At 43.9% G+C, this 15000-nt stretch overlaps 1 protein-coding gene across 6 annotated transcripts in view; it reads right to left on the bottom strand.

Moving 5' to 3' along the window:
- Positions 1 to 15000, bottom strand: part of LOC115370359 (mucin-5AC-like) — a 100073-nt gene that overhangs the window by 59043 nt on the left and 26030 nt on the right. For all 6 annotated transcript variants that reach the window (XM_030067348.1, XM_030067349.1, XM_030067347.1 and 3 more), the window contains 2 exons: positions 14135 to 14637; positions 3523 to 3623 (listed from right to left, as the gene is read on the bottom strand). In XM_030067348.1, coding sequence (XP_029923208.1) covers positions 3523 to 3623; positions 14135 to 14227 — 194 coding nt within the window. In that variant the 5' untranslated portion in view covers positions 14228 to 14637. The remainder of the gene's footprint in view (positions 1 to 3522; positions 3624 to 14134; positions 14638 to 15000) is intronic.

Genomic DNA, 15000 nt, shown 5'->3' with positions numbered 1-15000 from the left:
GGGGTGTTTGTGCAGACTGGGGCCTGTCTCTTTGGGCATTTCTTACTAAGCCTGAAAGCACTCAGACTCTTTCACACACAAGCTTTTTTTAAAAAAACTGACTGGTTGACTAATCACTCAGACACTAATCAGACTAGTTAAACTTGGAAAAATTGACTTTTGCACATTTCTGTTTGCCTCTCTCTAATCCTGGAACACCAGGCTGGTTGCCTTTCAACGCAGCGGTGCTCGCTTTGCAACGAGACGCGTCTGCTCTGGACCCCCGGCTCGCCCGCGACCCCGCAGCCTCCGCAGGACAGCAGAGGACGGGCTGACCCTCGTCTTCATTCACATCTTCTCCCTGACATGTTTCATTACAGAGTGCAGAGCTGTGGGAGCTCCTGCGGCGCGTTCGTGGCGAGCTCAGGACGGGATTAGAGAGCCGCACCCTGACAAGAGACTCTGCAGCTCAGAGCTGATCAGAGTCAAACCGCCGAACCTCAGATTCTCACCATTTCCGGATGTTTCTTAGAATTAGAATTAGAGCCTACATGGCCTTAAATGTCGGTGGAAAGTCCTTCTCGAGCATTTAAACACAAGAACTACGAGCTCGGTCCAGCATCACCGACCTGACGTTTAAATATCAGCCCTATCATGTTAACAGTTATATTGCTTTTCTCATAAATCCTTTTGAAATGTTTTGCAAATTTTCATGGGATGTTTTTGCAAAAAAAAAATCACCTTGTAATTTCATTTACTTTTGATGTTTTTCCACATTGGCTAATCGACTTTTCCCCCATGTTTTCTAACAAAATCAAGTGAATTTGTGTGAAGTTAACATTTTTAATCCCAAGAAAAAACGCTGATTTGACTCAGGGGAAAATCAGCTGATTGAAAAGAACCTCAGATTCTCACGGCTGATAATGATACAAAAATATTAATGAAAGAAACAAACAACAAAAAAAGCCTGTTTTAGTTTAGCGTCTCTTTAACGTCGGCCTTCATAACCAGAAACACACGGCAGCCCAGAACCAAGCCGTTTGGCTGCACGCTGACATACCAGGAGTGAACGCTGCATGTTAAACTAGCATGACGGAGGAGCAGGCACGCTCTCTCTCTCTCTCTCCCTCTCTCTATCTCTCTCTCTCTCTCTCTCTCTCTCTCTCTCTCTCTCTCTCTCTCTCTCTGGGGCGTGCGAGGCAGGCTGCAGTATCAATCAGTGTTGCTGTGCTGTAAAACCTGAGGAATCTGGTTGGGTCTTGTAAGAGGAGCAGCTGCAGAGAGTGAACTCCGCCACTTTCTGTCTGCAGGAAATCTCCGCCTCAACAAGACACTGTCAGATCTGCGACGGCGTACGACGGCGACTGCGGGGAGGGAAACAGATTATGGAGCTGGGGGAGGGCTTCATATCCTGAGAGAAAAACTCAGAATTTACTTTCTTATTTACTCAATACTTCTCTTTATACTTGTCTTTCTTATACACTTATGCACATGTACACATATGTATACACATGTGCTGCCTCTGCTGCTGCTGGCCGTGTCTCAGGCCTGCAGCTGATCACCTCAGCAAATTCTACTTTGGGATTCAGGAACAAGGAGATCCTGCTGATTTGAGCCCAGAATCAGCAGATTGTTTTCTTCCAAATCGGCCCAAGTCACAGCAACGTCTCTTCAGAGTCCAGATGGTGATTCTGGGCTCAAACCAGCAGGATTTCCTTCTGACTGAATCCCACAGGAGGAGAACAACTAGTTTTCACCACTTTTTCTCCTTAATTTGTGAGTTTTTTCTCATAAATTTATCCCTTTAATCTCAGAGAATACTCAAGTTTTTTTTTCCTCTTAAATTTGCAACTTAGATCTGAAAAAAATTCTGAGTTTTTTTTCTTGGAATATTACCTCGCCCTCCTTACAGTGGCCCTAGTTGGCTGTTGTGCATCTCCAGTGTTAAAATCTTATTCCTCAAACAGAACAAAACATCTGCCAGTGGGATGAAATAATCCCACTTGTTTCCAGCACAGCTTTTCAAGCACAAAGAGGAATCTGTGGAAAAGGGCAGAATAAAGCAGATCAGCCCACTAGGATCAAGGAAATGACACTTGATTTAAGAAAATTCTGGAAACATTATGGGATTATGTCATCCCACTGGCAGGTTTTTAGACCTTGTTTGAAAAAAAAAACATGATGTGCACACAGCGGAGGAGACTGATGGGCTTGTTAACGTGCAGATTTGCTGCAGAGAGCTTTCAGGGGGCAGGAAGTGAACCCGAGCCGACCGATCCAGCAGACACAAACGTTTGACTGAAGCACCGCTCCGCTGGAAATGTCATTTCCATACAACATCCAGACCTTAAACTGACACTTTGTCCAAGCGGAGGATTAATGTTCCCTCACAGGACTGCTCACTGGGAAAACGTTTACCTGCTCAAAGCATTTGTCCATTTGTCAGTCAATGGAACGCCAGTCAACTGGAATTTGCATAATCTGTCAATGGGTTTACTCATTTCTCCAGGAAAAACACCAAATATTGTCCGACTCCATCAGTAAGATGCTAAAACTGTCTTCCTTTTCTCCACTCATAAGGACGGACTGAGGAGGACTTCTGAAGACATCTGTTTGATCACTTTACTTAACTTTCACTTTGCAGTCATTAAGTTTAACCCCTTATTCTGATGGGTTTTACAGCAAAGGGGAAGCTCGTGGTATCTTATGAAACTAGGCGTCGCAAGGAACCGATTGAGGAACCAATTGTGAAACACATCCTGCTAGGCTGTCGGCGATTTTGCGGCAAAGTTCGGCTAAATTTTCCACGAGGGAAACACTACCATGGGTATTTCCAGTAGGGTCCCTTGACCTCTGACCTCCAAATGGGTTCAAAGTGCTAGAGTTGCATCAATTGGCTTTGACTGGAAAGCTGAGACTCTTGTGGATTCAATCAGCCACATTTGATTCATGTGTGATGATGTTAGCCCCCATAGCAGCCATTTCACTGACATCACTGTATAAAATGACCTCTAGTGACCTCTAGGAGAATCACAGCCTCATTAAACTTTACAGACACAAACTAGAGAGCGAGGCCGTTCAGAGGAACTCTTCTTCTCCAGCTAGACTGACAATAAGAGCCAGTTTCTGACACATTTACACAACACAACGCTCAACATCCAATCACCAAAACATGCAGTTCTTTCAGAAATCTCCAAATGTTTTTCACAACAAATCCAATTGAATGAATTTTTCTGTGGTGTTCCTAAAGGTCTTGGTGTCCTAATGTGTAATGTGTAATGTAAAATTTTAGAGGGATTCTTGACCATGTTTATTAATTCTTGAGTGGTCAAAAATGGTTAAATTTTTCACAAAAACTGTGTAACGACTGGAATCAACTCAAAAATTGCTGCCAAAACTTATGACACATAATTGAACATGGGAGTGTATAGCTATCGTTATCAGACATGCTGCATCAGATGTTTTGCCATAGTCAGGTGTGTGTGTGTGTGTGTGTGTGCGTGTGTGTGTGTGTGTGTGTGTGTGTGTGTGTTTGTGTCTGACCTGTTGAACTCGTAGATGTCCTCGATGTTACAGAACAGAGTGCTGACCTGCTCCGGCTTCAGTGGCAGAGCTCCACAGTCGATTATACAGCCCAGATAGTCCTGAGAGAGAGACAGAGAGGGAGACATCGATCAATATTCAAGACTCAAAGTGCTCCGCCACCCCCCTGCTGGCCCACAAATGTACTGCAGGTGCACCACTAATGAAGTTTGAATGATGGAAGTGTTTTTTTTTTTTTTTTTTTTTTGCACATTTCTGTTTATGGATAATCACATGCATTCAGATTAGGGATGGCTCGATACCACTTTTTCACATCCGATACCGATACTGCAGCCTTGAGGATCGGCCGATACCGATACTGATCCGATTCTTTTTGTCACTCTAAAAGTTGTTAATAATACGTGGATGTAATTTGCTTGATACTGACATCTAAAAACACCACATTCACTGTATAACAACTATTTTGGTCCCCTAAAGAAAGAAGGAAAATATGTGACAACAACTGAAGTAATGTGTAACACTAAATAAAAGTGCAACTTAGTGCAAATTTTGCATTTGAGTTAGTTTTATCAACTCGGAGCAGTTTCACCTGGAGTTAAGCAAGTGCACAACAGCTATAAGAGAGTCACCAAGGCAACGGGGAAGCATCGGGCTGCGTTTTTTTAACCCAATTGAACTGAAAATCTTAATGGATTCATACAGCGAGTTTGAACTTTTTTTTTTTTTTTTTTTAAGTGCAACACCGCTGCAACGGTGTTGCAGATGGCGTGGGAGAACATTGCAGCTCGGGTCAATGCGTAACTTTAAATGTAGTCCGTTGCAATCAATAATATTATAGGGGAAAACTCAGTCAGTCAGTATTTTTTTCAGTTGGCCCCAATAATTGAACCCCCCAGAAAATGTCTGTTCCCAAGTTTATGTGATACTTTGTGTCTTGTTGATGACATAAACAGCTCTTTAAATAAAACATAATCCACCCGACTTACACATCCAAGTTCTTGTGGGAACCAGGTTTTTCTTTCCAAATGTCACACGAACTACCAGTGGTTCTGGCACAACTACAGGTGTGTCATGTCACTACAGGTGTTACTACAGGTGTGTTGTGTCACTACAGGTGTTAAAACAGGTGTGTCATGTCACTACAGGTGTTACTACAGGTGTGTCATGTCACTACAGGTGTTACTACAGGTGTGTTGTGTCACTACAGGTGTTAAAACAGGTGTGTCATGTCACTACAGGTGTTACTACAGGTGTGTTATGTCACTACAGGTGTTACTACAGGTGTGTTATCTTATTACAGGTGTTACTACAGGTGTGTTATGTCACTACAGGTATTACTACAGGTGTGTCATGTCACTACAGGTGTTACTACAGGTGTGTTATGTCACTGAAGGTGTTACTACAGGTGTGTTATGTCACTACTACATGAGGACACGTTAGTCTGTCTGATTGGATCAGGATCCATAAATAACAGAATCATCACTTTCAGCCTCCATGAACAAATTCCTCTGGTTTGTGTCTCGAAAACTGTCATTTAACTGAACCTGAAATCATAGAGAGGCCACAGAACGAGAGAAGCAGTGGAGGAAAGCAGGAAGAGAAGATGGAAGAGCAAAGCTAAACGATAAAACACAGTCAGTCAGACAGTTAGTCAGTCAGTCAGTCAGTCAGTCAGTCAGACAGACAGTCAGACAGTCAGACAGTCAATCACAGTCAGATAGACAGTCAGTCAGACAGTCAGTCAGTCAGTCAGTCAATCAGATAGTCAGTCAGACAGTCAGTCAGACAGTCAGTCAGACAGTCAGTCAGTCAGACAGTCAGTCAGTCAATCAGATAGTCAGTCAGACAGTCAGTCAGACAGTTAGTCAGTCAGTCAGTCAGTCAGTCAGTCAGTCAGTCAGTCAGTCAGTCAGTCAGACAGACAGTCAGACAGTCAGTCAGACAGTCAATCACAGTCAGATAGACAGTCAGTCAGACAGTCAGTCAGTCAGTCAGTCAATCAGATAGTCAGTCAGACAGTCAGTCAGACAGTCAGTCAGTCAGACAGTCAGACAGTCAGTCAGTCAGACAGACAGACAGTCAGTCAGTCAGACAGACAGAAAGTTAGTCAGTCAGTCAGTCAGTCAGACAGTCAGTCAGTCAGTCAGTCAGTCAGTCAGTCAGTCAGTCAGTCAGTCAGTCAGTATGTAGTAATGGAAACTTTCACAAAGTCAGATCCAACATCAAAATACTGTCAAAGAGCAAATGAAGTCATTTCCTGTAGGAGAGTGAGTAATTAGATTACAGAGAGAGAGAGAGAGAGAGAGAGAGAGAGAGAGACAGAGAGAGAGAGAGAGACAGAAAGAGAGGGGGAGAGGGAGAGAGAGACAGAGAGTGAGAGTCAGAGAGAGAGAGGGAGAGGGAGAGGGAAAGAGAGACAGAGAGTTGAGATAATAAAATTTGACATGAAGCCACATCACAAAACATTCCCCACAGTCATCATCATCATCATCATCATCATCATCATGTACACACACACACACACACACACACACACACACTGTACCCTGTGTATTGTGGAGGAGGTGTAAGTTGACTGGAGGAAACTGAAACGTGCCGGCTGTGACATCAGTAAACACACAAACTGAATTTTGCCTTAAACTGAATCAGAACAACTTTATTGATCGCTGAGGGGAAAACTGGCTCAGCTGCAGCTCAAACTCCCAAGAGAAGAATTAAATGATAAGAAACAGAAAAAGAAATAAGAAATATAAAAATATAGACGTGTGTGTGTGTGTGTGTGTGTGTGTGTGTGTGTGTGTGTGTGTGTGTGTGTGTGTGTGTTATCTGTTATCTGACGTCTGTGATGGAGTGGCAGCGAGGAGCTCACCGCTGGACAGCAGCAGTTGAAAAAAACAACTGATATTTTGACGTTCTTTAATCTGCAACTTTATGTATCTGCTTTGAAGTTTGTTCTTGAAAAAACAGGACACGGGTCCCACGGGAACGTCTGACAGGATGCCATGCCAAGAAAAACAACCAAGAAAAAAAAAAAAACTGGAATTAAATTTAAATTCAATAACTGCAACACCACAGTACAGAAAGCAGGAGTGTCACCAGGCAGGAAGAAAGACGTCATATGGATGCCTGATGGATACGATATGGATACATGCATCGATTCATAGATTATAAATTCTGATCTGCTAAAAGAAACAAATAGAACTAATCACCCCGAGTTCAGTCTGAATAAACAAGGCATGCTCTGAATGAAATCAAAAAAAAAAAAAAAAAACCTGCGGAGGTGCTGCCTTCTCATATTTTTGGAATTTGCCCCTTGGATATTGGTTTGGCGCTGCACTGGGAATCATACTGCTGAAGCTCCACCTTCCCTACCAACATACAAAAGAAAAAAAAAACTCACTAAATACTAATATTTGCTATTTTTCAGTTCTGTTTTTCATGGTATAAAGTTAAAGTAAGGTGAAAGTAATTCTGTTGTCTGTCTTTTTTTTTCGTCTGTCAGATTTCAGAGGAAAACAGCTGGTTTCACATTACTGCACGTCTTCATTCATGGATAATGGATAATAACAGATGGCTTGAACTGCGGCTTACAAGCTCAAATCGAATTGAATCATTCGACCAAAAAAAAAAAAAAAAGGAAAAATCAAACTATGACTCAAATCGAGCTGGCGTTCAGACAGATCAGGCCAAAATGAGGCAGAGGCTGTGAATACTGTCAAACGTTTCTTGATAAAACTGCGAGTTTTGCAGAGAAGAAACGTCTGCACAACGTCTGCAGGGCTGCCGGTGCGTTCAGGGGCAGGAGGAAAACTCAAGATGTAGCTGTTCTGTCACGAAATCAAACCCAAATCAACCACATGACCCAGATGTCGGAGCCTCACAGCAGGACTTGAACGCACCAGCAGACCTGCAGATTTTTTTTTCAGTTTTCTATTTTTTATTAATTTTATTATTATTTTAGTTACAGTAAAGTTACAGTAAATCTGGATTTTAAGTGACATCTGAAGTCAGAAGAATCAACATTCAGAGAAAATTCATAAGGAAAGATGGATGAAATGCCTGTGTGTGTGTGTGTGTGTGTGTGTGTGTGTGTGTGTGTGTGTGTGTGTGTGTGTGTGCAAGCACAATATGAGGAAAATATGAACACATACACACACAGTGAAAATTTTTATGCCTCATTCCTGAACAAAAAGCTTCTCTCTTTCTCAAACGTTTTTTTTTTCCCTGAACTGAGAGCACTGACAAGCCCCTGTGTGTGTGTGTGTGTGTGTGTGTGTGTGTATAATGACTCATATAATGAGAGGCCTTGACCACATTCATCACCTTTTAAAGGCAACGCGAAACACACTGGAGGGCAGGGAAGAAGAGAGAGAGAGAGAGATGAGTGAAAAATGATAGAGCAGGAAAGAAAGAGGAGGAAAGGAAAAGACAGGAGGAATGAGGAAGAGAAAGACAGAAAGAAAGAGAGAAAGAAAGATGTCAGTGTGCATTAGAAAGCTTTCATTTATTAAACAAACAGCGTGAAGAGCGAGAGGAGGGAGGGAAAAAAACAAAAGATCAGTGAAAAAGAGGAAGAGAAGATGGAGTGAGGAGGTGTGACGGCTTTGAAAGTGGCTCACACAGAGAATCTGGAGCGTAAATCACATTTCACTGAGACGACCCCGCGGCGAGCGGCGGCCTCTGTTTGTGGGATGCCACATTTCTTCAGATTCTTAAAGTGCAGCGACGATTTTCCCGGTAATGACACGAACACACGCGCTGAGAAATCCCCTGTCAAATGCCTGCTAACCATGCTAACCAAGCTAACCATGCTAACCGTGCTAACCATGCTAACCAAGCAAACCAAGCTAACCATGCTAACCAAGCTAACCATGCTAACCGTGCTAACCGTGCTAACCATGCTAACCAAGCAAACCAAGCTAACCATGCTAACCGTGCTAACTGTGCGGTTAGCAAGCTAACCATGCTAACCAAGCTAACCATGCTAACCATGCTAACCGTGCTAACCCCCACCCCCTCGCTGTACGCCGGCATCTGAACACGCTCAGGTGTTAGCATGTCTGGAACTCACGGATGATGAGCATGGTTAGCATGGTTAGCATGGTTACCGTGGTTACTGCACAGTTTTACCTCCGTCTCGTGAACGCACGCGCGCGCTTTCACCTGCATCGTTTCCTGCGGCGAGCGTTTGATCTTTCGAAAACATCAAATCTGTGCAGAGCTACACAAACTCTCTGTGTGTGATTGGCTGACTGTGAGACTTCGAGGCAGAATGAGCGGGATTTTCCAAAAACAAAAACAAAAAAAACACGTGGAGACTCATACAACAATAATCCCGCTCCATCGTCACCAAAACGTAGACATTATGTTCGAGCACAAAAAAAATCTCAGTACGACATCAAACTCAATTTGACGTCATATTTAGTATGAATAGTTCGTTAGCACAGCCTCTGGCTCAGCTGCACGCCTGACATGGCGGTTGACGGTTACCATGGCAACGGCAACGGCTGTTGATCGTGCAGAAGAGAAAAACATGATTTTTTTTTTTTTTTTTTTTTTGGTTCTGGCACTACTGTGCTTCATAGCCACTTTGATGCCTGCGTGCTGTTTGTTTGCAGTTTGTTTGTGCGTTCTGAAACTTCACACTGACGCCGACACCATCAGTAAATGAAGAAAAAAATAATGTGTTGACGCCTCATGATGCCAGCTGTCACCGCCTCGCCCTCTCTCTCGCCCTCGTCTTCCTTCCTTCCTTCCTTCCTGTATTTCCTGCTCGTCTTTAACTGCAACTCTGCACTCCTCCTCCCCTCTTACTCTCCTCTTTCTTATTCTTTTCTTCCCCCTGTCCCCCACATCTTCCTCCTCCTTCTCCTCCTCCTCCTCCTTCTCCTCAGTTTCCTGTCCCACTTGGCTGCAGCAGCACCATCGGCTCCGCACAAAAAAAAAAAAAAAAAAAAAAGTCTGCATCTCAAATTCGGCCAACTTTTCTTAAAGCAACTGCCAACGTGGGGAGATAACCCCTCTTGATTTCCCCTGAATTTTCTCAGTTGTTCCAGGAACTTTCTAGAAAACAGGCGGCAGTCCGTGGAAACGAGGGCGGACGACGAGAAACACGACGTTGAAGCCGAGAAAATTCAACCCAACTCCAGATAAAAAGCTGCTTTACAAAAAAAAAAAAAAAAAAAAAAAAAGCAGAAAGAGAAGAGTCAGATTTGCGGAGTCAGACAGAGTGTGAATGAGTTTAACTGTGTGAGTGTGCGTGCTTGTGCTCTTGCTCTGAAACACACACACACACACACACACTCACACACACCACACACCCACACACACACACACACACACACACACACACACACACACACACACACAGTCCTATTAGGGTAGTAGGTTCATATTCCCAGTGAGCGTGACATCATGTAGCCTCAATCAAAACCAGACCCGAACTAAACCTCAAATACTCTGAATAACACAGAGCCGCTCTCTCTGGAAGGAATGAAGGCTTACATTACAGGACATACATTCTCCAACCACACACACACACACACACACACACACACACACACACACACCTATCATCTATCAGACTTTCTCCAAACTACAAGAAAGGAATTCTGGGCCTGTTTTCTCCTCATCGCTGGACACGATTTTTCTTTGTCTCTCTCTCTCTCTCTCTCTCTCTCCCTTTCTCTCTCTCTCCCACTCTTTCTCTCTTATCCTGTTGCTCACAAGCACTTCAGCAGAACATGAGGTCATCAGTAAAACTACTTAGAGTTTTCCAAAGAAGTAAGAGTGACCGGATACAAACATAAAAAATAAGATCCTGGACATTTTTTGGCCTTTACAGTTTCATTCAGTTTCATTCATGTTCTGGGAATGAAATGGAAGGGTTTTTTTTTTTTTTTTTTTTTTTTTTTTCATATTTGTCTCTAAAGATACACACACAAGTTCAGTGATGAAAATAACTCCCTGTAACAACGTAAATCACCGGTAAGTCTCAAGTCCTGGTGTTCCGGTGGATCAGGGACGCACACACACAGATACAGAACTGATGCATTTTGGGTGAAGTGTCCCTTTAAAGTCAGTAACTCAGTTGTTTGAGGATGGAGGCCGGCACTAAACATGGCCTCAGGTGGGAGCCGAGCCCACCACCGCCGCATCACTGCTCCTGTTTAACTAGAGTTCTCCCTCTTTGTTGCTAAGTGCTCAGCTCACCTGTCAATCAAACTGTGGAGGCGGGACGAGTTTGACAGAGAGAGAGAGAGAGAGAGAGAGAGAGAGAGAGAGAGAGGAGTTTGTCCTCTACAGTAGAAGGTCGGAGATCTGACAGACAGCTGATACACCTGATGACAGCCAAGCCCTGTGTGTGTGTGTGAGAGAGAGAGAGAGAGAGAGAGCGAGAGAGTGCATGGCAAACGATGAAAGCAGCAGTAAATTCTCTCTTTTACTTCAAAAGGATGTTTCTCACGCCTGCTGGACACACACACACACACACACACACACACACACACACACACACACAGCCCTACCTATGTGCCTGGCTGGCTGCTGGTACACCTGGACAAATGATGGACATGCACGCACACACACACACACACACACACACACACACACACACATACATACACAGACCAGTCAGTGAATTCCTGATGATGAACCTGCAGCGGCTCCAGTTTCAACTTGTTTTGGACTTTTCTAGGAACCAAATATTTTTGAAGCGGCCCTTAATTTTCCTTGAAACCTGTTTAACTCTTTGTGTTTTTTTTTTTAAATCGAGTTCAGGTCAACGTTCAACAGGTTTCAGTCCACTTGTAATCAGTTTTAAGTCGTGTCCGTGTTAAAACATTCTTATAACCACCTTTCAGTTCCTTTTAAATTCTCTCTCGTTCACCTTTCAGTCGTCTTCAAGGCGTTTACATTGACCTGATCTGATCTGATCTGCAGTTTGAGTCTGTCACCTTTCAAAGTGTTTTCACTAATCCTTCAAATAGCTTCAAAGCTGCAGGAAGCGACTTCCGACCACTAGGGGCCGCTAAGAGCTCAAACTGTGGGTTCACAGTAGCTTGGTTGTACAAAAACGAAAGTTAAAGTGAAAAAAAAAAAGTTTTTAGGGATGGAAATGAGGGCTGCATTTGACTCTCACAGGGCTCCCGTTGGATTAACGTGGATTATTTTGTCTCTGAGCTGCAGACTGAAAACGAGGTGACGCTGCAGGCTTTCAGCTACAAGGTGACGCTGCTGTGAATGAACTTTTTCTGCGGCCGCTGGTTTGAAATGTGGGTCCGTTCGTCTGCAGAATGAGGCGTTTCAGAGACGATTTGAATGAAGCTGAGGAGGCAAAGAGGCGAAGAACATCAAAATGGCGACTTGGTGTTTGTGTGCACGATTAGAACAAAAGTGCAGGTTCGTTTCTGGCTTGTTAAAAGGTTCTGAAATCGCTTTTAGTGCAGCTTTGAAGTCGTCCTCCAGTCTCCTGTCAGCAGCCCGTCCCGTGGATTTTCACTCGTCTAAACGTTCCGTGTGTTTTCGGTGAACTTTCACGGGCTTTCAGCGCAGTTTGGAAACGTCTTTCAACTGATTTCTCACTTCATCTTTCCAACGCGCGGCTTTCAAACATTTGTCTGGGTCTGAAACCTAAAGTGTTGTCAGTTACTTCCAGCAGTTTTCAACAGGCTCTTAATCTTTTTCCTTTGAGCACCAAAGTGGGCGGGGCTTCCAAAGCACATATGGTTCCTTTACTTATTGATTGATTGATTGATTGACTGACTGATTGATTTGGTCTATGGTTTAAATGAACTGCCAATCAATTCATCATTAAAAATAATTAAATCAAGACATCAGAAAATATTATAAAATTAAATATATACTCAACTGATCTATTACTGGATTAACTGTTGCAGCTCTATTGTTCGTGTGTGTGTGTGTGTGTGTGTGTGTGTGTGTGTGTGTGTGTGTGTGTGTGTGTGTTGGCCAGCTGCAGGTAAAGTGGCCTGAAGGCATTCACACCTGGCCAGTAAATCTACAGCCAGCACCGCCCAGCACACACACACACACACACACACACACACACACACACACACACACACACACACACACAGTTCTGAGGCAGTGGTCCCACAGGTCCCACGGTTCTGTTGTCCAACAACAACAGATCCACGTTCTTCATAGTGTGGGGACAGAGCTGACGGGTTCTACTGCAGGTTCTACTGTGAGTTCTACTATAAAATCTAATCTGATGTAGACTCTCCTGTATGTTCTGTTCAAGTATGTTCTACTGTTTCTTCTGCCATATGTTCTATGATATGTTCTAGCACAGGTTCTACTATATGTTGTACTTAATGTTTTTTTTTTTGGAATGCTTTACCACAGGATCAGCTGTGTGTTTTACCACAGATTCTATTGTGTGTTTTATCTCAGGTTCTACTGAATGTTCTACTACATGTTGAACTGCAGCAGGTTCTGCCGCATGTTCTACTGTAGTCTACTGTAGGTTGTACTGAAATGTCACCTCCATGTTCTACCACAGGTTCTCTTGTATGTTTTACTACAGGTTCTACTGTGTGTTCTACCACAGGTTCTACTGTGTATTCTATCACATGTTCTGCTATATGTTCTGCTGCAAGTTCCGCTGTGTGTTCTACGACAGAATCTGCTGTAAAGTCTACTGCAGGTTCTTCTGTATGTTCTACTTCTACTTCTACTCCAGTTTTTATCGTGGTTTCCATCATAGGTTCTACTGTATGTTTGACTGCTGGTTCTACTGAATTTTGAGTAGTTGGTTCTGCTATAGGTTCTACTGTATGTTCCATTGGAGGCTGTAAGATCTGCAGGTTTTATTCTGTGGTCTACTGCATATGTTGTATGCTGTCATGGATATGTTGTATGCTGTCATGGGTTTCCATGGTTATAATTGTATTTATTTTAATGTATCTTAGGCTCAACAGGTGTATTTGCAGTGCTAACGACTCATGCACTTTTTAAGCACAAGTGGGGCGATGCAATATAATGACTGGTGCGAAGTAAGGCACGGACCTGGTATGTCTTGTGTGTTTCTTTTTTTTTTTTTTTTTTTTTTTTCTGTACTTTTAATTGTTGCTCTGAGTGTGATGTATTGTACTCGCAGCTGAGGTACTGGAGTCCACGACAAATTTCCCCTGGGACAATAAAGTAATTTCTGATTTCTGATTTCTGAGATTCTATGTTAGATTATACTGCATATTGTATTGCAGGTTCTACTGCTATACGTTCTATTCTACTCATGCATGCAGGTTCCACTGCAGGCTCTAGTGCATGATCCCTTTGTTCCAGTGAAATATCTTGTGCATGTTCTCCAGATTGTATAGTTTATTTTACTGTCCGTTCTACTGCAAAATCTACTACAGATTGCACTGTAACATCAACGGGCTCTGCTGCGTGTTCTACTGCAGGCTGCATGACATATTCCACTGAATGTTCTACTGCACTTTCTATGGCATGTTCAACTCTGTGCTGCAGTGCAGGTTCTACTGCAGATTCTACAGTAGGTTCTTCTCTATGTTGTACTGCAGTTCTATGGTGGATTCTACTGTATGTTGTACACAAAGTTCTACTGCAGGCTCCACACTCTGTCTCTTACCTCCACCAGACTCTTCAGATCTCTGACGTAGGCTTGTTCCGTCTCTACGATCTCCAGCGCAACCTCTCTCCAGCCGGGACAGCTGCTGGGCATGGCCACCGCCGCCGCCACAGGATTGGCTGCATGTCCGTGGCCTCCCAGTCACCTTGGCAACTCCTCCTACACTCCCCTGTGGCGTGACGAGCGGCGTGAGGTCCAGGCTGATGTCGGAGCCGTTCCTCTTCGGCGTGGAGGACGAGGACGAGGACGAGGAGGCGTTGTAGGTCGGCACGGCGCCGTACGGCAGCGAGGACGAGGAGGAGGAAGAGGAGGAGGAGTGGGAGGCGTCCTGCAGGGAGACGGAGGAGGCGGAGGAGGAGAGGGAGAGCGAGGCGGGGCGCTCGCCATCTGAGCAGACGGTGTTGACGGAGGTGCACGAGGAGGAGGACGCTGCTCGCTCCCCTGATGACATCATCCTACCCCACATCCCACTCAGAGACGAGACTGAGGAGGGACGTTGGCGGCTAGAGAGAGAGAGAGAGAGAGAGAGGCAGAGAGAGAGAGAGAGAGAGATCCTTGTTAAAAACATTAGAAAACTGGTTCTGATTGGTTCTGAGGTTCTCCCAGCAGTCCCTGGAAAATTCTGGCACTTCCTGGTTCGTTTGATTGTTTGTTTGTGGCACATAGGGCAACATGCTGTTGTATTTAAATATGTTATATAACTATATAAATGTATAGATGAAACTGTCTAACCTCAGACATATTAACCCCTTACTGTGCTGAAGGCCTGCCCTGGGCCCGGCCAGCTGACTCCTTCAGAGGTTCAGTTTTAAAGCTGGAGTGAAAATGCTGGCATCAAACTAGACGACCTAAGAAATCACCTGATG

This window comes from Myripristis murdjan, chromosome 13, assembly GCF_902150065.1.
Source record: "Myripristis murdjan chromosome 13, fMyrMur1.1, whole genome shotgun sequence".
NCBI classification, from domain to species: domain Eukaryota; kingdom Metazoa; phylum Chordata; class Actinopteri; order Holocentriformes; family Holocentridae; genus Myripristis; species Myripristis murdjan.
This window is presented reverse-complemented; position numbering and strand designations above follow the sequence as displayed.